This window comes from Manis javanica, chromosome 6, assembly GCF_040802235.1.
Source record: "Manis javanica isolate MJ-LG chromosome 6, MJ_LKY, whole genome shotgun sequence".
Classification (NCBI taxonomy): Eukaryota; Metazoa; Chordata; class Mammalia; order Pholidota; family Manidae; genus Manis; species Manis javanica.
The window spans coordinates 139878568-139902755 of NC_133161.1; the positions used below are offsets into that span (position 1 = coordinate 139878568).

The window sequence follows — 24188 nt, forward strand, 5'->3', positions numbered from 1 at the left end:
TATTTAATACAAGATAAGTAAGATGAAGAATGGCTGTAAAATTTACTCAATTAATGCATTCTGAATCTGAAAAATCCACCCAAAATTCTTATTAGTAGGTTGTATAAAATGTGTCTTGAAAATGTTGATGATCAGACAATATTCCACTTACTTTTAAGAGAAACAGTATCACTAATATATGTTGCTTTGGTTATTCTAAATTCAGGGGCCAAGCTTCTTGCCTAAAAAAGACATACAATTCTGGGAATGACAGGAATCTCTAAGGTTTTAAGGTGCCTTGATCAATCATTAAAGAGGGCAAATGGGTACCAAAATGGAAGACCACGGGTTTAAACCCTGGGTGCTTTTCTTGGCTTAATGTAGTGGTAATGGGCCCTTGAATTGCACTGCCCTTAGGAAGCGGGAAAGGTGTGGAGTGTAACTGTTGACTAAAGTCCAAACTTCTGGGTGAGGATTTGGGGATGTTGCACATTCCCTTTCTTTAAACTCGACCGAGTCACCACAGGGTTTCTTTAAGTACTAAGATCTGAAATAAGGACTTAATTATTTTTATTAGTTACCCACAGATATTTGAATACCTCCTGAAGTAGGCCCTAGAAATACAGCAGTGAACCATGTGCCATCAGGGTGTCCACCTTCTAGAGAAGGAATCAGACAACCACCAGTCACAGTATCGTGAGCAGGGTCCCTGTATTGTGTTGACATGACATTTAGCTCGCGGCACTACAGGCTCGCGTCGTAGGCTTTCTGTAGATGGAGCCTGAAGGTGAAGTGGGACTGAATTGGGTAGAAGGGAGCAGAGATAGACGAGTAGCTGGGGTAAAAGCCCGGAGGCGGCATAACCTAGAGTGGTGCAAACTGCAGACAGTAAAATATATTTTCTTCAAGAATCCAAACCTGGAAGCAGACAAATAGTTGTTCTAAAAAATTTATAAGTGATAAGCTGTTTAAAACGTCATGCCTTTTGAATGAAGAAAATTTGCTGTAGTGCATGGCATTTGGTGAAGGTATGACTTAGAATCTGCGAGTGACAGTTTGGTGGTGTCATAATTGAGAAAAAGGGTGGAGCAGATAGCTTTGGGATAACAGTATAGTGCACATACCAATTCTAGATAATTTATATGTTTCGATAAATATCTTTTTTATAGTGCAAATATCCATTGTATATCTCATTCCTTAACTTCCATACTGGAAAGAAAATTCGAATCAGTGCTTCTTTTTTGAACATACAACAAGAAGAAATATAATAAATATATTTTTACTGTGTGGCAGAGTAGTTATATATGTATAACTGAAATTTCACAGAATAATAATGGTTATAGCTAACACATAGCATTTACATTGCTCTGAATGCTTTACATGTATTATTTAATCCACATAATGACACTATAGTTAACTATGTGCAGTACACTCTGCTATGTTCTATTCAAACCTAGATTATCTAGCTGTAGAGCCTGTTGAGTAATGGAAGTGTATAGCATGGGAAAGCACCCAGCGCAGGGCTGCCCCTGGTGGCCCCCTTTCTCCAGCCCCTCCTCCCCCGACACCCTTGTCCTCTGCCCCCAGTCCTTTCCAGCACCACCTCCCCTTTTCTCCTCCGCCCCACTGGTAGCTCTCCTCTTTCCCCCACCTCAGTCACAGTCTCAGTTGTCTCCACATGTTCCCTCACCTAAAACCAGTACAAAGAAAACCTGGGAGGATGGGGGCAGCCGCTCCCACTGGTATTGGGCAGCAGGCTTACTCCTTGGGGTGTGGCAGCTCAGGGTCACGTTGGTCCCCACTCGGGGCACGCCCAGGAGACGGCAGGATGGAGGAGCTGGAGGAACTGGGGAAGGGGAGACAGGTTAAAATCTCCACCCAAGGGACCAGCAGACCCCCTCCCCTACTCCCTGACATACCCCTCTGCCCCTCCTCCAACCTTTCTACTCAGCCATTCGGGATGGAGACCTGCCGACCTCCCCTGGGGGTGGGGAGCTCCTGGAAAGTGTGTGCTGCTCACTCCATTCACCTCATCTCCCCAGGCCCCTCTCACTGCCCCTGCTTGTTCACCAGCAGAGTTTTTCATCCTCTGTACATTGACTGTTCATCTCCCGCTTTTGAGTGTTTAGAAAGGTGATAACAACTCACTAAAACTGATTTCCTAACTCACTAATAGGTCATACCCTGCAGTTAGATAAAAGAGGATCAGAAGATATTGAGGTGAGATCAAGTGTTTTTTTCAGTCACTGTGTTCTTTTAGTTTGAAGGAATCAAAACTCCAGAAACATCTTTAGTTTGGAACAGGTCATGTCCCAGATCCCAGTGAAACGTGCCGTGCTGTGTAGTTCTAGGTAGCCGGAGCCTAGAGTTTGAGGGACGAGGGTGAAAGGAGGTGGCAAGTGGTGAGAAGAGAAACGAGATGTAAACAAGATGTCAGATGATGCCCTGAGAAGTTTTGACTTTATCCTAATCATCGAAGAATGTTAAGCCAGGGAGTGACAATGGTAGTCAGGTTTTAGAACTCGCTATCATGTAGAAAATGGATTGGAAAAGTAAGGCTGGAGGCATGAAGATCAATTAGAGGCTTCTTGCAGTAAGCCAGACAAGAGGTGAAATAAAACAGGGGCAATGAAAATGGAGATAAGAGAACAGATTTCAAATATGTCAAAATCAGTGGACTGTTTAGAGAATCTGAAAATTTTCATTTATAGGATTTGTTCATTTATAGATCCTAACGTGTCACATAACTCACTGTTTCCTTCTCGACCAACTTACACAGAGGATTCTTTATTGTAATCCTCACACATCATCACAGAACTTCATAGCTTCAGTTTTTAGAGTCGGTTCTGGAACCCCATGAGATCCAACTAAAACACCAGTTTAGGACAGTCCTGTCTGTGGTATCTCTAGGATACACTCTGCTTTTAGATTCTGCTTTACTCCCCCATCTTCAGAAATGATCATCCTACCTTCTTTTTCTTCTCCTCATTTTTTTCTAACATTACCAGAGGGCAAGAACTAAAATTCAGATCTAATGTTTCAAATGTTAATTGTTATACAGGCACTCTGAAGTATGCTCATACCACTGGGTTGAGGGAGAATAGCAGTTTTCCCCCAATTTGGAAGGTTACAGCTTACATTTTAAATGTTTAAAAAAATGTTTTAAAAAGTAGGAGAAAAAACTTGAATTTCAGAAATGAAGACCCAGTAGCATAAGAGCTTTAGATTTTAAACAATTGATTGTTAAGATTGCTGTGATTATTAGATACTCTTTAATTTTATTTCTGTTTTGGGGTTCATGCAATGTGTTCTGCCTGCTGTTTACCATTGCAAAAACTTCATTTGGTGCTCAAAATGAATGCTTAATGAATCTGTGCCTGGTTTGCATATGTTACAAATTATCTGGAGTTTGTAATCTATGCGGAATCTTTTCCCCACCATTGTTCTGAATAGTTTAAAAATGTCTGCATATTGGAAAAAGGCATGTATTTTAATCTGTATAATTCTTATCTATTAGTAGTTGAGAGAATCCTTGAGAGCCTGTGGAAATACTATTTTTTTCCTGGCACTAGTCAAGTGAGTGTTACCTTATCATTTAGTGGGATATGTTGTTACTCCTTAGTAAAATACAAACTTGTGTTTATTCTCAGACATTTTAAGAATATCAGCCATTTTACTTTCATACATATGTTCTTGGCTGTACTTGTAAATTACATATTTTTGAGCTACCAAGTAATACCTTATCCAATATAAATTGATACAGTAGAATGGAAGTTATTTACTTAGATATGTTTTCTAGTTGCATTTTCTCAGACTATGTAAATACCAGTTTGTTGTAAGAGCCTAAACTCACAATAATGTTTCTCTACTATCTACTTTCAGATTATTTCATTTATCTGAATAAGTCAATTATGTTTGTAATTGATTTTAATAAAACCAGAATAAAGTTCATATCTATCCCAAACTGTTTTTATTATTATTATTATTTTAAATTTACAAATACTTTTCTCTAAATAGAAAGACCTGGTTTATGATTGAGAAAGAAGAGTATGATAGGTCAAAAATACTTCATCCTTGTATTTGATCTCTCAACTGCCATATACAACCTTAAGGAATTCCCATTCACTCGTTCATTCATTCAGTAAAAATCTGTTGAGCTACTTCCACATGCCAGGCACTGATGTAGGTGCTGGGAATGTATCATTGAACAGAACTGAAAAAATCCCCTGCCTTCAGTGAGCTTACATTCTGGTAGAAAAATATATAATACTTAAATTAGGTAATTCAAAACAACACAATCAGAAAGAAAACCCTCAAATATAATATTCCTTGATTTCAGCCTTATTATTGACTTAGAAAGTTTGAGCTCTACTTTTCATTTTGTGTAAGAAATAGAAATCCATTTGCCTGTGCTTTTTTAAAGACTAACTTACATGATTTCATGTTATACCTTTTTATCGTGATATGTCCAGTTGTCGCTGAGGTTTGCCTCCCAGGGGCAAAGTGCAACATTGTTAGTATTCATTCAGTCATTAGATATGACCATGGCTGTGCCGGGGTCCTGAAGTTTTGGTCTTCAGCCAAACCAGGTAATGTCCCCTCCTTTGTGTAAATAAGGAAACATGGGTAATAGTTGGAATTTGAGAGATTAGAGTTGTGCCAATTTTAGAGCAGTAGAAAGTAATGTTATTTGTATAAGTAATGAAAACATTACAAACTTGAGGGAAAATTAGAAAATTCTTCATTATATAGCATAACCACAAATCCATGGAATGTTATTTTTCAAGAAGGGATGGTGAATCTGATTTTAATTCCAGTAAGTTTCCATGTACCAAAAAAGGAATGAGAGGCCTATATACTTTTGTTCTGTTGAACTCCAAGAAAGTACATGGGTCATTCATACTTCTGATTTGATTCATGCTGAGTTTTTCTGTCTCCTGCTTGTAAGCAGGTTGCCTAATGGGTGAGGCCTAATACTCTGGATAGGTAGGTAGAGTTCCTTTTATCCTCCCCTTCGTTTATATGTCAGTGTGTTAGTCATCATATTCTTGCTAAGCTTATAAACCTTTGAAAATTGTTAAATGATCAGCTTTTATCTATAAAAGGGGAACAATGAGCAGAAAGTTGAAGAAGCTTACTGTGATGTAGTTAGCTGTTTCTGAAACTTGAATAATGTGTGGGCAAAAACATGTTTATATAACAATGTTACTTAATATGTAACACGCCTAAACCTAGGTATAAACTCCTTTTACCTACAAATCTCACGTTATCAAAAACAACTTTAAAAAATACTGTTAAGTACTAATAACAAAATCAAATAAAGCTAGCATTCTTTTAACACTGGATTATGTAGTTTAGCTGAAACTTATTTGCTTGTCCAAACAAGGTTCTGATACTGACTGCTACAGTAAGGTTCTTGTAAGCTTGTTATTCCTACCATGGACTTTGTGGTACAACTCTGCTGCTACTTTTTCTCTACTGGAACTAACCTCTATTCAAAAGGCACCTTAGTTTCCATAGAGTTGAGTATCATTTTTACAGTGATAACAATAATAATGGCTAACATTTACTGAGTACAAGCTATTAGGCAGACACTGTTTTAAATGTTGTACTTGTATTTTTTCATTTAATACAACAAATCTATGATGGAGGTACTGGTATTAGCCCTTTCTTACAGATGGAGAAAATGAGGCACAGAGATTAATTTGTCCACTGTCACAGAGCTAGCAGCTGGTGAAGCTAGACTAAACAGTCTGACTCCGTGCTCTTAACTAGTTGGTTATATTGCTGCCTTATGAATCATCAGCCCACCGTTATGGCGTTCTGACAGTTGAAGTACTATTTTGGCAACAGTGTGATCATAAACAGTCATAAATGCAAGACCGAAATCACATAGCAACACTCAGATGGACATTGTTATGTTCATACAAATTTCTTATCAAAAAAGTGGAAACAAAAAATTTTAAATGCTTGCAGATAATTCATGGTGTCCTAAGCTTATAAACACAACTGAGAAACATTACTTTGGAATTAATTCTGAACACAGAAAGAAACATTGGTTCTTCTCAAGCAAGAATTTAAAACGTGTTGGAAGAAAGCTTTTATTGTAGAAGACTCATTCAGTCATGCATGACTTTATGTAAATAATGGTATTTGTCAGACTACCGACTCCTAAAGGGAGCAAATTTTAATTATAGAAGGAGAAATCTTCACAAAGAATTTCTTTTTGACAGTTAAAGTGGGTAGGGATGTGGCCTCCTGAAGGAGGCCATGGAGTGGCCATTACCTCACCCCAGCCCTTGTTCACCTGAGGTGTAAATGGTATGGATACTGTTGCCCTTAGAGATGATGGGGATGAGGTGGACTGTTTTGTAAAATAAATGTATCCGAAACATACACATACAAAGAAAGCTGAAAATAAAAAAGAAATCAGCACAGAGAGTATAGCCATAACCCATGTAAGTATGGTTACTTCAGCTAAATATTAAAATGAGGTATGAACTTCCCTACAACTGGCAAGAAAGTAAATACAGTGACTTTATATACTTTCGGTATCTGCTGAAGGGAAGCATACCAGGCCCTTAGTTTTGAAACCTAAAATGAATTTGCATTGAAGACAGCAATAGTAACCTTGGAGAAGCTCTTAACCTTTCTCTTAAATAGGGACGTATCCTCACCCTAAGACAGGCACAGTTGCAGGAGGGCCATCAGGTGAGAAATTGGGTATCAACAGAGGTGAGGCTTAGAACCTCACGCCCCCTGTTTTGAGAGAAATCTTCTGCATCTGTGGATGTTTTGTTGCCTTGGATTAATACTTAGTCTATAGGCACAGACCTGATCATCTACATTTGCCCTCTTACAGCACTAAATTATGTTTTCTACCTTTATCTTGCATCTACCTACCACTTCAGCATTTTATTAAAAAATAATAATAATAATAAGGGAGAAATGTGGGATTCACATATAAATCAAGTACAAAAATCAAACGAATAATCATCTGACTTGATTGTTTATAGTTCATGATGCGTGATCAAAACTGAAAGTTTCTGTGATATGACTGCCCTTGCACTGTTCACCATGTAAGAACTTGTTCGTTATGCTTCAGAGGATTGGAGACTGTTGAGAATTAGGCTTGGGGTTGATTAATGATTGTGCATTGAGTCCCCTATACAGAATTTTATTGTTGTTAACAACCATTTGATCAATAAATATGAAAGATGCCCTTTCAAAAAAAAAAAAAAAGGGATGTATCCTGTATCTTCTGTATGCATAGGATACAGTGCCCAAGCCCCTCCTCTGGAAATGAGACACTGGTCACCCATCCCCCAACCCTCACCCCCAGCTGCCTGGAGTGCCCAGTGAGGATGGCTTCTGGTTGAATTCCTCCCAGGAATTTCCCTTTGCCCAAGGGCACTGTCTCCCCCAAGGTTAGTCTCCCTCTCAGGTGGCAGCCCGAATCCAGGGACTGTTCAGTGTAAAGGCATGGCCTTCCTGCCACAGCTCAGGACAACTCTGAAGGGTCACACGAGTGTCACGCCTCACTTGAGGATTAGCGGAGGCCTCTGCTGCACTGTGTCTAGTGTGGACTTCGGCAGCCCAGTTCTGCTCCTCCCCGTCTCCCAAGAGCCCTCCCCAGTAAAGCTCCTGTGCACAGTCTCTTCAGAGACTGTTTCCTGGGACCCTCCCTCTCTTTTAACATTTTTGTAAAGAGTAGGAATAATAGATGCAAACTGCTTAGCCCAAACCTCAGCACACAGTAGGCGCTGAGAAAGTGGTGGTTCTGGTCTACTTTTATCACATGGGATATTGAGCCCCATATGGAAAATGTTTGATTTTTGTAGAAGGTACATTTTTCATGTGGCCATTGCTTTTAGAAATCCTCATAAAGGTAAGAACAAATGTGAAAATGCTACCAAATGAGTTAAAAAAATTCTGATTGCCCGAATTTCTAACAACTTTCTAAAAAAGTTCAGGTTGCCCTAGGACAGATGCACAAACTTAAAGCATACTTTCAGGTTTCTCATAGAAAGGGTATGTATTGGGATACAAAAATGTGTTGTTTTCATGTATTTATTCTCTGTAGTTTATACCATGTAAATGCATAAAAACCCTACTTTTGGAAAGAATTCAATATTTACCTTTTTTTTTAAAAACAATTGACTGAATCTTGACTTAATGCTTATACCCAGGTATTTGAATGGCAGATTTCTAATAACCTTAATTTTTAGTTGATTTTATCTAGATGCCAGGATTATTTCCTTTTTTTCACATATTTAATGGAAAAAATCTGTATTATAGGTTATCGTTGCATTAAACATGGTAGTTTTTAGTAAGAAAATAACTGCAGAACTAAGAATCACATGGTTAACATGAAAGGAATGAAGTGGCCTACTATTAGGGTGTGGGGGAAACCTGCAGTCTCCCGTCCTTTTAAACACTGGTCTCATGAATAGAAGAAAAAAGCTTTGTTTGAGAAGCAATACAATGTTGTGATGATAAAGCTGTGTGAGGTTTTTTTCATTGTGTGTGTGTGTGTGTATGTGAGCCTGTGTGTTTTTTATTTATTAGACATGGTTGATAATGCAGCAATTACTGTGTAATGCAGGATGTTTATATGGGAGGTCTTTAAAAATGAAAGGTTCTCCCCTGCTTGCTATCCTAAAAATATTTTAGATAATTCTCTGAATGTGTGTTTTTAGTTATCACATACTAGTGAAAGTTGACATTTTTTAAACATCTGAAACCACGTTGAGGTGGTGCTCCAGGGAGAGAAATACTGAGAAAAAGCTTCAGCAAAGATGCTGATGTAGCAACTTCAGACGTGATGTAGGAGGTCAGATAAAATAACCTCTAATCCAAAACAGTTCTTTACCAAAGAACTCTTACCTCCCTCCTCCGCCCATTTCAGGTGGGGAGGAAGTTTTAGACAAATGGTGTTATCTGATGATCTTGGATAACTAATTACCTGTTCCTGTTTATGTCTGAAATAGTTAAGTAGTTCAGTAGGCCCTAATGTTTTTTACCTGTCTTGTTCTAAACGGAGAAGCACTTGAGGATTCCACGTCTAGAAGGATGCTTGCTTATATCCCAAGGAAGCTTTAAACATGACCACACATACTTGTGTGTGTGCCTGTGTAATTCTTAGTTATTATACATGGTCGATTATGGATCAGTTAGTATGTAACACTTTTAAATGTGTTGCTGCCCGTATAAGATAGTGTATGAGTATTTATGAATACCTTCTTTCAGTGAAGGGTTAAAAGCTTTACAGTCATATGAATATAGTTCCTTGAGCTATGTTAAGATGTTTGTTTTTGACAGTATTGTGCTCCTTGAGGGGTGTTTTCATCGTAATCGGAATGGACAAGACCCTCACCTGCTAGCATGGAAGAACCTAGAAAATTTAGGAGTTGATATACATTGAGAATCAAAATTTCTTGAATTATGTGTTCTATGCAAGAATCTCTCCCTCATGAAGACAGTACTGACCAGTTTTAGACACAAAAGTGAGTTGTTGATAGCCAGATTTGGAATGAAGTGCAAGCTGATAGAATTCAGTCCTGGACAGTTCCCCACAAAGGCTGAGGCTCCAGAGAGGTAAGATCTCTTGGTTTCTGATGGTCATCCTGTGTGACCCCGTCGAAATCCAGGAAAATTCAGTCTTTTTTCTTTTCTGTCTTTAACCAGAACTACTTTTATATTCTTGAATATTTTATTTAATTTGTAAGATGTAAGAAATAAAATTTGGACAGGCCTACAGAGCTCTGTTGGCAGGTGACTCCTCCCTGCAGAGAAAAATATGACATGAATGGTAGATATTTTAAATAAAAATAGCCTTGTCCTATGCACTTAGTCCTCCTTTGTGACAAAGAAATTAATTTGCTTTGCCAGTTATAGTTGTGTCTATACCCTTTTCTGCTCCTGCTTTTTTCAAAAGGTTTTAGGGGCCCTACCTACCTTAGATTTAGTGATTTTTATAAATATGATCCACCATTGTGGTTAAACAGTGAGTTTCCTGATTTTCTTTGCTAAGACAATTTGCTCTTCTTTTTAGTGATTTAATACTTTAAACTTAACCTTAGTTCATTTACGTAATAAATACATATTGGACCGTCCTTTTGTGATAGGCACTATTCTGGACTCAGGGAAATAGCCAAGTCGTAGTCTGTACCTCCAAGAGCTCACAGTGTAGTGGAATAGCTCTCTTAGGAAATACTAACATCGTGTGAGTGGCATTTGGTGATGTGTGTATCCCAATCCCTTTTGAAGGAGTACTTCCTTCTCTTGGGGCCTCTGCTCCTCATTTGTTAAGTGAGGAAGTTGGTCTAGATGATATCTAAAGTTCTTTTCCATTCAAAACATCCGTAATGTTTTGGAAGTTGGAAGCTGGCTTGCCCTTAGAGCCCCGGGCAACTCCACACACCACGTGGGTATATTATAGAAAGTTTTATGAAAGAGTTATTTGGCAAGAATAGTGACATGGATAGGTGTGGATAGTATCAAGTGTTTCAGGAAAGTCAAATGAGTTAAGGACAAATTTTGAGGGTCTTTCTTAGTAATTAAGAAGACATTTCTGACCATAATATGACCAGTTTCAGCAGAACAGCAGAGCAGACTTGCATCCCTTTGGGTCAGGTTAAATTAGTGCACATGCTGGCTGCCTGTTCTTTGAGACGTTTTCAGTCTTGAGGCAGCATTAAAGTGGAAGTGTTAAAGCTTGGCCACTGTGGCTTCTAAGGCAAGCAGCCAAGACTTACTGTCCTATACTTGTTTCTAACTGTGAATTTCCCTGTGTTAAGTTGTTCCCCTAGGTCATTTATCTAGCATCTGTATTGTTAAATCAATCAGATGAGTGAACAAATACTGTGATACAATTTAGAACAGATGATCAAAACCTAGGAATTTTTCATTTTGCTTAATTGTCACTTCAGAAAAAGATGTCTTCCCCAGCAGCAGAAAAAATAGCTATATTTTTGTGAAGAGTAAACTGATATCTTTGTATGCTTTTACTGGTAGAAATAATTTCTTTCAAGTAACAGGAATATGGCTGGTTTACCTCTTAAAGGAAATAGGAATGCTGCTTTATCTAGATGAGCAGGATACATGTACTTAAACTGTTCCAATCTTTAGAATCTCTTGTCAAACCTAAGACAAGAAGTAAGTCTACCTTTTTTAGGTTTTCTAATACCTGTTGTATTCTTTCATGGAAGAAACAACCACATGGGATAGAGCAGAATTTTTTAACCTGAGATTCTCCTATGAACTCTGTAGAGAGTCCAAGTTCCCCGTGAAATTGTATGGAACAGTTTCACCTGTGCATTTTTCTGGGGAGAGGATGCATGACCCAAAAAAGTTAAGAACTTTGGCTCTAGAGAGGAAAAGGAAAAAGAAATTTAAGAATAAAAAGACCTTTCACTTGTCAAAACTGCCACTGTAGCACTAAGAATTGGAGGAGTGTGAAACAAGTGCTGTATTTTTGGTTTGGCTTTGTCAGTTCGCCAGATTTTACTGTATAGAAAACCTAAGAAAATAGATAGTGAAAGTTCTGCTGGCCCCCAATGGATTTTGCCTTAGGTGACTTCCTAATCATTAGTTACAGTGCTGTGTCAAAAAAAATACATAGTAATGTATACTGTATTCTTAATATCCTTCTTACTGTGTGCAGAAATGGGTTTATTTACTTATATCTGCTATTTTAAGTTTGTTTTCTTTCCTACCTTTGTGCTCACAGTAAGAAAATAAAACTAAAGAAATTTTGAGTATTTCTTGAAGATACTGCAATAAACTCATGTTTTCCTCCAATTAAGAGCACCTAGCTGTAATTTACAGTAAAATAATAACTTTAGTTTAAAGGAAGAAGATAAATCTTTTTGCTTCAAAATACATATCTGCTTAGGCTGAGGCACTGTTTTGAACACCTCTATGAGCAATCAGTAACTGGAGATTTGCTCCCAGTGTAATTTCCCCTGTCTCTGGTGGAATATAATATGTGATTTTTAAGACTTTGCTTGCAAATAAGCGTTTTCTTTATTTACTTGTTTGAGTTAAAAGAATCTAAAATTTATCATATTTAGTTGGCAGAGGGTTACAATAAACCATGTATGTAATCCACTGCTAGTCTGGCCAGTTTGACAACTACATTTTAAAATCTGTTTCACTGCTTGTTTTTCTTACAACATTGTTTCCTGCTATTATAACTAAGCTGTCCTTCCTTGCAGTTTGACTATTTTTCATCTGACATCTTAGAACGATCCTGCCAGTGTTTCCTAATAAACAACACATTTCGAGTGGTTATGCCTTATTTCTGTTCCTCCTTGTGGTATATACCCTGTTCACCTGTAGTCAATTCTGTTGGAGCAGAGTGGTTTTGTCATGGTGATTGTTTTATGATTGTATGAAATGGGGGGCAGTTTTTGAGAAAATGTTTGAGCCAATGGCAGAACTGGCATATGTCACTAAAAGTTCTTTAGTTTGCTTTCTACTTTGTCATACCAGGGAAGACTTCAGTTCTTCCCACTTCCGGAAAGGAAAAGGGATTGGAGAACACTGAAGGAAAAGAAGCCTTATTTTTACCCCAAAAGTAGCTTATGTAATGTCAGGAATGGCTTTGATGAAACCACTGGCCTTACTTATAGACCTTATTTTCCAAGCCTTTCATTATATTATTTGCCCTTTTCTGAACTCTACAATTTCCCTCTCTTGTAGCTGGTTCGATGCCCCGAACTGAATGCTGAGCTCCAGCTGTGGCCTCACCGGTGCTGAATAGAGAGGAAGAGCCACCTTCATAGCTTACATGTGATTCCTCTGCTTATACAACCCAATACTGGATTTACTTACTTTGGCAAGATAGCTGCATTGTGCACTGTATTTAATGTTACGTGTACTGTAACCCTGGGTCTTTCTCTGCATTGCTGCCGTTAAACCCCCAATCCTGCCAATCTAAAACTCCTGCCTTTGTTTCCCTGCCCGCTGCCCCATAGACTCCCCTACATTCATCCACAATGAATGTCATCTTTATTCTTTCATTTCCTCTTACTCTAATCTTAAATTTTGGCAGAACTCTTTCTCTGTCTATAAAGTGTTGGTTGTCAGCCATCTTATTTTTCTTTCTGCTTTGGTAATGGGACATCTCTCAAGTCTCCTCTCCTTTCCTCCTGTAGTCATTAAATACTTGACACGGTGGACTTAAGAAAACATTCACCTGGCATTTCTTCCATATCAGATACCTGTGAACTCCTCTGATTTGACCACCTAGTTAAATGGTTGCCTACAATTTAGTTCTCTCCAGATTTTCTTGATGCCTCCTGACCCCTGTGTCTCTGACTTCATTCGAGGTACAGTATTCTCTCCCAGCATCTCCTCCAGGGAGACAGTAATACTGATTTACCACGGAAATTTCTCACAATGAGGAGAGTGGAGTCTTCTTAATTGTGCATAGAATAGTCTTTACTAATTTTAAGCAAATTCTTTGCCCCCTGAGATCTAAATTTTTTTTAAATGCTAGGGCTTAAGTTACTATACATTTCTAAGCTGAGGGAGGTGAGGGAAGAGGGAAGGGAAAAGGAAAGGTTTTTGTGTTGAATAGGCAATGATTCTCCAAGAAAGCCAAAGCGAGGTTCTTGCTGGGTTTGGTACGGCTGTGAAATGGGAAGGAAGGCCTCACTTTTCCTGGGCACTGGAGCAATATCTCAACCACAGGTGAGAGTAGGTTTCTAAGCTGGTTTATTTAGGACTGTCAACACATACAATTATCTAATTCTATGCCTTGGTTAATCATTTAGGATATAGAAAGTATAACCTTTTCTGATTTATTATGGGTGATAAAAATTGGAAGGTCTCCATGATCTTTTATCCATTTCTAAAAATCCCTCTAGTTTAACTAAATTCTAGTGTTACTTCGAGTGGCAGTCAAGCTGATGTTTGAGTTCTTACTATTTTTATTTTATGTCTTAGTTGATATGTCCTATTTAAACAGCCTCTCCTTGGATCTGTGGTCTTTACTGAACCCAGAAACTACCTCTTATGTGGATTTTTGTCCTGAGAGAGTTAAAATCAATTTGAAAATCTTTTAAATGTTATTTCAATACCTCAAATTCCTATCATATGGACTTAGAAGTTACCATTTTTCTTCAGACCCCTACGAGTTATTTTACAAATCGGCATATCACACTATTAAAGTGTATTATAAAAGTATACTACAAAATAAGAGGTGGCAAGATCTGTTAGCCTTTCTTGATGAAATATGAAATACATCATCTATTCTTCCTTCTCTAAAACCATTAGATATTGCTAGTTTCCTTACTCACAATTCCATTAAGTGAAATTATAAGCTCAATTTGGTGGTTTCAAGAAAGTAAATTTTTTTCTGTGGTTTCCCACCATGTATATTGTCAAAGCTAGGTGGCTTTGCTTATGCCTGTGTCACATCCTGAGAAGTATGGCACCTTTCTTCAAAGAAACGTTAGTTTTATTCCTTGACTTCTGAAATAACCCTCAGTGGCAGATCCAACTGGGCTCTTTTGTGCGCTGAGTGCTTTTCTCTAGGCAGTCAGTCAGCAGTGAGCAGTGGTGTGGTTTCCATCTCCATTTATGGCCTTGGGAAGCCAAAAGGGACATGGCCGGACTCTCCCTTTACGGTGCTTGGAGGAGTTGACAAGAGTGGTTGGGGTGTTCTTGCAGAAAGGAGACATTGTGAGATAAAAATAAATTGGCAGGAGATGTTTGCAATTCAAATTCCAATCCCTGCAGGGAGGGCAGAGGGCACTGGGAGAGCGGAGCCTGTGGGAAGTCAGAGGAGTTCTGCTGCGGGCCGTTGTCTCCTTCCATTGGAAGGGCTGCCCGAGTCCATTTCTGACTTGTTCTAGAAAGTTTTGTGTTAGGTGGTTGTGACTGTCCTTTACAGAGAGAAGAAGGACTACTTTTTAACGGTGTAGTATCAGAAATCTCAGTTCTTTATGGCATCATTTGAGGCACCAGAAGAGATCTCAAGAAAGGGGGAACGAGGCAGGTGCCCACGCAGGGGCAGGCTGGCTGGTTTTAGGACCAGATGCCAATCGCGGCTCTACTTGTGTCTGAGGAAGATCATTCATGTCTTGCTTTAATGATTCCTTGTGCTAATCTGGATTTCTGACCTCAGGGGACAGATCTGCAAAGTATTTGACAGAGTGTCTTCTTATAGTTTGTCAGCTATGATTTCATTATACTGACCTTTCATGGAGCATCTATGAAGATTACTAAGAGTTGTTTTAGTTTGGTGAGAATAGGTGATATATTGACTTATGGAAAGTAAGCTCACATTGAGGATAAAGGAGAAATGTATATTCTGGCTAATGGGTATAAATTAAGTCTGAGGTGAGCTGGTTTTGTGCTGTTGAGTTGGAAAGTATTTGAAGTCACCAGGGGGAAAGGGTCTTGTCTCTCAAGAAAATTCTCAGGGTGAAACCCAGTAAAGCAGAAGGGAGATTAGAAGGAACGAAGGGAGACAGAGATGGAGTAGAGACTGACTGTAACTAAAATTGGAAGCTTGGACTAAGTCCTCAATTTGTCTCTTGAAATACCACATAAAATAGCATACGATGTACTATTAAACTGAGGAAACTGGGCTAATCGTCAGAAATAATGCGCTAGAAGACCACGAAGAACATTGAAGTGTTGTGCAAGATAATAAATTACCCAGGTTTCATCTGTGGACTTGCATAATGGTATTTATTTGCTCTGTGCCACGAGGCAGAAGAAGAAAAACACCCCTCCACCTCACTCCCCCAAGAGAAGAAATGATTGGCCTCATCTGTTGCTTTGTTTAGCTGGCAGTCGGAGTTGGTAGGATAGACTAGTATCCTTGGCTGATCTTGAGATGTAAGGTATTAGGTATTGTTTCTTGACAATTGAGGTTTGAGACTGGGAGTCTGTAGTGTTACTGATGGATCTCTTTCAAATTTTAGCAACTTCCCCAAAGACAGAGTGAGTTAGTAAGGAATATGGGCTATGTAAGTAATATGTTTTATTAGCTAGTTTGTTTGAGCAATTGTTTTTACCCTGTATTCCTTCTTAATCAAGAGTAAGGATGGTTATCTTTACTTTGGGAAATTCTTCTTTCTGTCCTCCCTTCCCTCACTTTTTCCAAATTCTGGGCACAATAGCAGCTCCTTCTCTTCTGTGGCAGGTGTGCATCCTATTGGCTGGCTGGTATTTCTTGTTTTCTTTTTTTTTTTCTTATTCTTTTTAAATGGGGGTGGGGGTATAAAATATGTGTATGGGGTACATGCAATAATGTTGTAATGTTTTTTTGTTGTTTAATGAATAATTAATTGCAAAATAATTGTTTGAATTATAATGTTTGAGTAAATGCTAAATTAGTTTTTTTCTAATATAATAATGAATTTGAAATCTAGCATTCCTGTAACAATGTGTCTGTGTTTGTCTGTCTGTGTCTGTCTAATAGTCATTAATATCTGTGGTCCGTACCTGGAAGAGGAAGTACAGCTTTAAAGGAATAACAAAAGACTTTGTGTCTTAGACCCTTCGCAGGTGTTACAGTCGGGTGAAAGAACATGGTGTTGGGAAAAGAAAGAGCAGTTACACATTTGAACAGTTGGAACAGGTGTTTGGTCAGGGAGGATGGGATGCTCAGCCCTGCCAGCCTGTACTTATTAACAGTAGTGGCTTGTACCAGGAGCTGGAGTCAGATGGCAGCACTATGGAGGAGTATTCACAGGAGGACTGGGGAAACCACAGTCAGGATCTCCACGGCTATCCAACAGATCAGGAATTGGGTAAGAAAGACAGTACATATGATACGTATGTTGTGTGTATATGTATCTTTATATGCGTGCTGGTACTGAATATCTGCAGTATCCTCTGGCACTGTTCCCACAGTCAGCACAAGGCATACAGCAGTCTGGGGCATTCTGGGCATCCTTGGGTTAGCTTTACACTGCCAGCTAGTGCTTGGTGTTGCTCATTTGGTGATTTGAGTACCAGTAAAATTTCTAAACAGAATTTGCAAGGGATCTTGGTGACAGGTAGGCTCTCCTGCACTTCCAGTTCTAAGATGACTGCCAACAGTATTGTCTCTTGGCTCAGCTGCTATCGATGTAACTGTCTTTTCCTTCTTTTACCCCTTGTACTTCTCTTTCCTGTTCATGACTTGGAAAAGGTCCCTCCTCCCAGACTAAATCTCAACAAAAAATGAAGGGAGCCTCAGTTTATCTTGAAAAGAGTTGATACTTAAATTTTATCAGTGATCATATTCAAACTTCTTAAAGGATCCCGTCCCAGCAGGAGCTGGAATGATTTATGTACAGTCTTAGCATTAAAAATGGAAAATGAAACTCCTGGCCACCAAATCTAAACTTGTATGGCCTAATGAAGAGGGTCTATGTGGTTTTGCTTCTTTTTGCAATAAATGCTCCAATTTTGATACTCTTGACTTGGAAGTACTGATCTAATTTCTGCTGCCACCATTGTACATTGATAGCAAGTTGCGTGGTGAGTGCTCACGTGCAAATGAGTTCTCACTCCCCAGTGAGGTGTGCAGCACCCTCCAAGGAGGTCTAAGTAGGATTGGCACCGTGAATGTGCTTCCCTTGCTTAAGATGAAGGTCCATGGGTGCTGTTTTACAGAATCCCCGATGCAAGAGAAATGCTAACGCAAAAGAAAAAGGATTCAATGCTAATATTTCTTATGAATGGTGTTTTTTAAAAAAATCTCAAATATTGGAGGAGAAAGGGAGAGAAGAAAGAGGCTATAAAACCATAAGACTAACGCAATGTAAGAGAGAGACTTAAAGATTGGAAGAATAAAAAGGGCAGATGCCAACCAATCACTTCCTCTTAATTTCAGAAGAGTAATGAGGTCTAAATTACTGTGTTATCCCATAACTCTGGATTTGCTGTAGAGAGTTAAGTCCCCCAAACCTTTGGAAAAAAAAACATGCAGAGTATAATTGATCCTGATATTGGAGGAATAATTGGTCTGTAAAACCTGCATGGCAAATCTAGAGTAGAACAGAATTAGTTTCATTCTTGTTCCTTTAAAAATCATGTCTGCAGCGAAATTAAGCTTTAAGCTCCTGGCTGTAAATCCTCTGGTGACCTTGAAGATTTTTATACTTGAAGAGCTGGTTTCTGATCTTGCATATAAATGTATGCATCTCATTATATAAGAGTTATACTTATAAATCTGGCATTGGACAGTGTTTGACAATAGAATTACAGCCTCACATGGGAAAGTATGGAACAAACCATAAACATAGCTCTTTATCTGCATAGACATATACCACCACTTAGGAAAATATAATGTGTTTCAAAAACTCTGCTTTTCAGATGAAATACCTGTCACAAAGAGAACATTAAAAATCAAACAAGAGTCTTCTGAAGAAGCACAGTAAGTAGATGCTTCACCTTTTGCTATAAAGTGTATTTTCTAAGTTTAATGACCATTGGGAAGAGGTAGAAGGTCATTGCTGTAATTAAACGTGCTATGGAAGTTATAGCCACTGAGGAAGCTTGTGTCTAGTCATTCCTTCTCATCTTCTTAGCTTACATTTTCCAATGGTTAATCTGAAATACTGAGAATTTTGTATACCACAAGAAGAAATAAATACACTACCACGAAAATTAAGCATGTTTGTGGTGTTTGCCTGTGTGTGAATGTGGCTATCTGGATGTTTAATTAAGATACAAAGGTGAGTCATAGGGTACCAAGTTGATCTGGGGTTAATTGAAAATCCCAGAGGGACCCTTAAATTCCTCATTACAGTTTGGATATCAAAAAGCAAGCTCTTAGATGACATATTGGAAAAGAAAGCAGTTGCTGGAGGAAGGGCTGAGGAAGTTTAGCGCCAGGGTCCTTCGACTGCTGTTCTCCCTGGTCTCTTTCCTAAGAGGTTAGCAGTGTCTCTTTTGTGAGGACATCACCGTTCTCTGAGTCCAGGGATACTATTTGTGGTTCTTTCAAATAACTTTAAATAAACTGCTGATTAAATCCAATTAATGAAATGAATATATTAAAAGACGAATTTATGGGGAAAGTGAGGAACACTCCCCCCTTTTTTTTTCACTTGGTGACCTTGGAGCATTCCTAGAGCCCACTTGTCTTCTGTATTTCATTCCACATATGTGACCTTGCTGTTTGAGAGATGGTGGAGAAAAAGGAAAGGGGAGAGGCTCTGCAGAAATATCTAGCCTCTGCCACCTGTTCTCCAGGTTTCAGCCACAGAGAAATTTTAGAGAGGTTCTTAATAGGCAGTTTATTTTCTGCTGCAGGTTTCTTCACAGCTGTTCCTTATTGACTTAGGACGGTGACAGTACTGAACAAAATAACTGTATTTGAGCATTGGATTTTCCTCTAGACTTATTTCTCACATACCTACTGTATGTCAGGCACTGGGAGTCATCAGTGAGCAAGACAGACAAAAATCTCTGCCTTCCATCCCAACTCCTTAGCCTAGCCCTCCATGAGATCAGTATGACATTTCAAAAGAGGACAAGGAAAGATGTGGCTCTGAAAGATAGTTTTTCTTTAAAGCATGACCCATGAATGGTCCCGTGTCAGCCTCACAGGCAGCCCAGTGTAAGTATTAGTGAGGTGATCGAGTGCCTCAGTGTGCTCTGAGAAGAGGAACAATTAATTCCCCAGGAATGCAGTGGTTTCATCTAGATGGCCACTGTGATACTTGAGAAGCGCTCAGGACAAACTAAAGGGTGGAGGATAAATCCAGGGCAGTCTTTGGCTGCAAGAAGTAGCTGAACAGAGTATTTGCTCTTTGTCATCTCACAAAGGAAGTCAAGGAGAGTAAGAGGACAGACTGAGAATGACTATATGGAAGGTTCCCCGGTTTGTTCTAAAAGCTCTTCCCCTAGAAGATAGAGGAGACTTGAATAGGCCAGTCTCAGGGATCGGTCTCCTTCCAAGAAGCTGTTAGCAAACCAGCATGTCCACCCCCTTTTCTAGCCTATGTTTGATTGTAAGTGTGGTAGATGAGCTTTTTTGTAGCTTAATGTAGCTTGTAATTGATGTACAATGTAATGGTTTGTTGCTAAGTTAATATTTACCAAACTTCAATCTTCCAATATCATATTTTTTCCATTCCTGAGAAACAGACTTATAATTATGTATCTTAAATGTATATATGAATCATCACGAAGTGTCAGCTATAAAATAAAATGATTTCAGCAGCATGTGAAACAAGAATTTCCCTGCCTTTTATGTCTTACTCTGTTAATTATCCAAATCAGAATTGAACTCGTTTCTATACTTTTGCTTCCCTTTATAAAATATTTACTAGAATATTCTCCATTAATTTTCCTTCTTAAAACCTAAGCTTAAAATGGACCGTTTCCATTTAAATCCTCAGATCTTAATTCTGTCCTACACCGACAGTTAAATTTGGGAGTAGTAACACATTTCAGACAAATAGAAGAAAATGTCATTTTGTTCTTATATCATTAAAATCAATAGTTATAATTGGTTGTATATTTTCCTGCAGCAAGCATGTATGGGCCAAAATTATTGAACTTTCAGAATTTCCAGGTTAGGATTGTGTATCAATAGTTACTAAGCTTAATACAGCCAGATTATAGAAGTAATGGAAAGCAGTTTATCATCGATAACTAGAAATTTCCTAAGTGTTTCTCAGATTTCAATACTATGATAATCTGGACCTGCATTATCTAATATGGTAGCCACTAGTCCCATGTAGCTATTTAAATGTAATTTCAAATCATAATTAAATATTTAATGCCTTGCTCAGACTAGCCACATTTTAAGTGCTAATGGCTGCCACGTTGGACAGCACAGATGTAGAACATTTCCGTCACTGCCAAAAGTTCTGTTGGACGGTGGTGATCTAGACACCTGAGGAATTTGACTTTTATTTCTCTTTCTAGGAAGAGAGACATCATGCAGAATATTGTACAGATTTTGGAATCAGTACAGTTGAAATGGGAACTGTTTCAGAGCTGGACAGACTTTTCAAGACTTCATCTTTCTAATAAACTGGCCATTTTTGGAATTGGTTATAATACCCGTTGGAAAGAGGATATCCGCTACCATTATGCTGAGATCAGCTCCCAGGTGCCCCTTGGCAAGCGACTCCGGGAGTACTTCAACTCTGAGAAGCCTGAGGGACGGATCATTATGACCCGAGTGCAGAAAATGAACTGGAAAAATGTTTACTACAAATTTTTAGAGATCACGATTAGTGAAGCTAGGTGCCTGGAGCTGCACATGGAAATTGACTGGATACCCATTGCCCACTCCAAACCAACTGGTGGGAACGTTGTTCAGTATTTATTACCAGGAGGCATTCCCAAGAGCCCAGGCCTTTATGCCATTGGCTATGAAGAATGTATTGAGAGGCCCCCCTCACCCCACATGGAGCGACGGTCCCTGGACCCGGGAAAGGAGGGCCGGGTTGACTTGGAAAGCCTTTCGGCACAAGCCTCATTACAGGTGGAAATAGAACCCACCCGAATTACCTATTGCTACCTCGGGATTGCTGAGGTTAGGACTCTGCAGCAATGCTTGTTTTTACATTTCCAAGCAAATACCAAAACCTTCAGCAAAGATTGGGTTGGTATCAATGGGTTTTTGTCTCAGAACTGTATTGTAGATCCCGGAGTTTCCCCCAGATCCATCTACATCAAATTTGTAGAAGTTGAGAGGGATTTTCTTTCTGCTGGCTCTTTAGTTGAGTGCCTGGAAAAAGCCATTGGATACCCCTTAAAATTTAATAACTGAATGTCATCCTTCATAAGGATTTGGGCTCTTACCTCCCTTTTCTCTACTCATTTCCTATGACCCTGACGTCCCTCATCCAGATGCTGCCATCAGACTTTTCATGGAAACTGTCTCCACAGTTGGGCCAGTACAACTTGTAAGGAATCATAGTAGACTTTGGGCAGAAAAGCAGACCTCACCTGAAAACGCTCATTTTGAGCAAAAGCAAGTCATACAATGAGCTTGCTTGGTGGGTCAGCTGTTGCTTTTTTAAAAACAAAAAATTTTTAAATGAATTTTAGAGCCCTAATATACACAAATGTAGGTACATTCCATATTGGACAAAACTTATACTTTGAGTTTCATATGAAATTGAAAAATGGTATTTTTTTCACAATGTTTCATTTTTACACATCTCTATGTCTCTATATAAGTATTATTTACAACCCTGAATAAATAAGCAATAGATAATGGCAAGTTAAATCTTGAGTCACAGTAAATAAGACTGTTTTTCAATATCACCCTTAGCTACTATTGTATATAAGTTAGAGTTTCATTTTTTTCACCAACCAAGTGTTTTGCTATTCCCAATCAGTGTTGCCTGCAAAGAGCTTTGTTTCTGTGATGTACCAACTTTACGGTTGTGTTGCCATTTAAACTTTTTAAAAATATATATATTAAAGTAATTCCTGGCCTCTTGGCGTACTAGTTGAGCTTTCTGTATCAGAGTGTGGACGCCCTGGCGTGGGGACTGTGCTCTGAGTTTACTGCTAAGAATGACCAGAACAGACAGGGCAGGCGATCTTCACTTTCATTCCTGTACCCCACTGACCAGCATCATTACTTCTTGTGAGAATATCAAAGGTCATGGGACATTTCGTTTTGTATTTCTTTTTTAAAAACTTCTAGGATATTCCTTCTGACCCTAGTATATGACTTTGTAAGAGACTTTCATTCCTCATCTTTACACTCAGTAATCAGGAGTATTAAACTCAAGGGGTAGAAGTGGAGAATTATCATGCTGCCTGTAAAAAAGGAAAGAAGATCCAATGGAAACATCCAAAAATCTTTGAAAGTGATCCAGAAGATAGGAAATTGTAATTTGTCAATTCATTATAACTATCACATTTAGCTCTTTCAGAGATTTCTGTGGGTCAACTGGCGCTCCACTTAGAGGTTAGTACTCTTGGCTAAGAACTAACTTACAGTAGGGCTGTCGAGGATCACTTTGGTCTATGGTGGAGACTTGTTAGATTGGTTATTTATCTTTAATGATCCCCCACATCTCTCAGGTGTTCTATTTTAATTGCCTGCAAATCCAGGTAAGAGCTATAATTTTCCATTTTTCTGTACTATTGAAGATAAGATTGCATATTGATAAAAAAAAAAAAAGAAAAAATCTTCCCTGCAACCTGAATGATCTGATCCCAAGTCAGTGATTTTCTCATTCTGCTACCTCTTGGTTGGTTGATGCTTATTTATTTTTCTAATGGCTAATAGAGAGCTTATAATCAATGGGATGACTTTTATTGATGTCATTTGAGTCCAGGCTTAGGAAGTTGGCTGTTTTCTGATGTGAACAGCTAAAAGTGGATGCCCGCTAAGGGAGAGTATAGATATTCTTGGAATTTGAATGGAGCACCTCTTCTTCCTGAGCACAGTCTGTAAGTATGGGCCTTATGAAATTCTCATGAGTTTGCTCTTTGGAATTTGGAATTACGGTCCTGAAGGCTGAGGCTTCACTGATCATCTTGTAACAATAATCTCATAAAATTCAGTGCTAAGTGCTGCAGAAAAATCATGACCAGAAGTATTATATGGGTGTCCAAAACCTTTGCCACTGACCCACCCCAAAACTAACACTATGCTTCAGGCATTTTTTTCCTCTGTCCCGCTTCCCATTGCTATTAGTTACTTAGCTGGGGCAGAGCATTTGGGGACCATTTAGTGAGGATGTTTGGATCTACTTAAGATTACTGAGAATGGAACATTGCTAGACCACTGTTAGCACCCTGGGGAACATGACAAAGACTGGATCTGGTATGTGTTTTTCACCATTTGGCTTGGGATGGGTGAGGGCAGGGGTAAGAGGACCAAGCGGAGCATTGGGAAATGGAGGCTTGGAAAGAAAGCAGCTTGCTGACACTGAATATCCAGTCTCAGACCAGAACAATCTAGAGAAAAGGACAGCAGGGATGATAATATAAGCATTGTTAAAAGCAAAATGTAGACTATTGAGACCCTAATGAAGTCTTTTAACTGATTCAAGGGGGATGGAGACACTATACTCAAATCTAAGATTGGCATCAGAAAACACTAGAGATATGTATAATTGGAAGAAAGCTAGTGATTTGTCAGTGTCTTAACATATAAAACTATGAGCTTAGCTCTTGCATGCCACGTGTTTATGCAAGCAGTTTCCAGGTCACTTTCAGATCATCTGTGCCAACATTCTCATTTTATACAAGCAAAGGTAGAGAGCAATGTT

General features: G+C 38.8%; 1 protein-coding gene across 12 annotated transcripts in view; it reads left to right on the forward strand.

The window, feature by feature from the left end:
- MSANTD2 (Myb/SANT DNA binding domain containing 2) overlaps nucleotides 1-22401 on the forward strand; it is a 29563-nt gene extending 7162 nt beyond the window's left edge. Inside the window, exons 1-5 of one of the 12 annotated variants that reach the window (XM_037000790.2) lie at nucleotides 12753-13677; nucleotides 16496-16579; nucleotides 16652-16751; nucleotides 18304-18364; nucleotides 20869-22401. In XM_037000790.2, coding sequence (XP_036856685.1) covers nucleotides 13624-13677; nucleotides 16496-16579; nucleotides 16652-16751; nucleotides 18304-18364; nucleotides 20869-21721 — 1152 coding nt within the window. In that variant the 5' untranslated portion in view covers nucleotides 12753-13623 and the 3' untranslated portion in view covers nucleotides 21722-22401. Of the gene's footprint in view, nucleotides 1-12684; nucleotides 16752-18303; nucleotides 18365-20868 lie in introns of those variants that run through there. The other 11 variants (XM_037000788.2, XM_017679483.3, XM_037000789.2 and 8 more) reach the window with 11 other exon arrangements.
- The last annotated feature ends 1787 nt before the right edge of the window (nucleotides 22402-24188 follow it).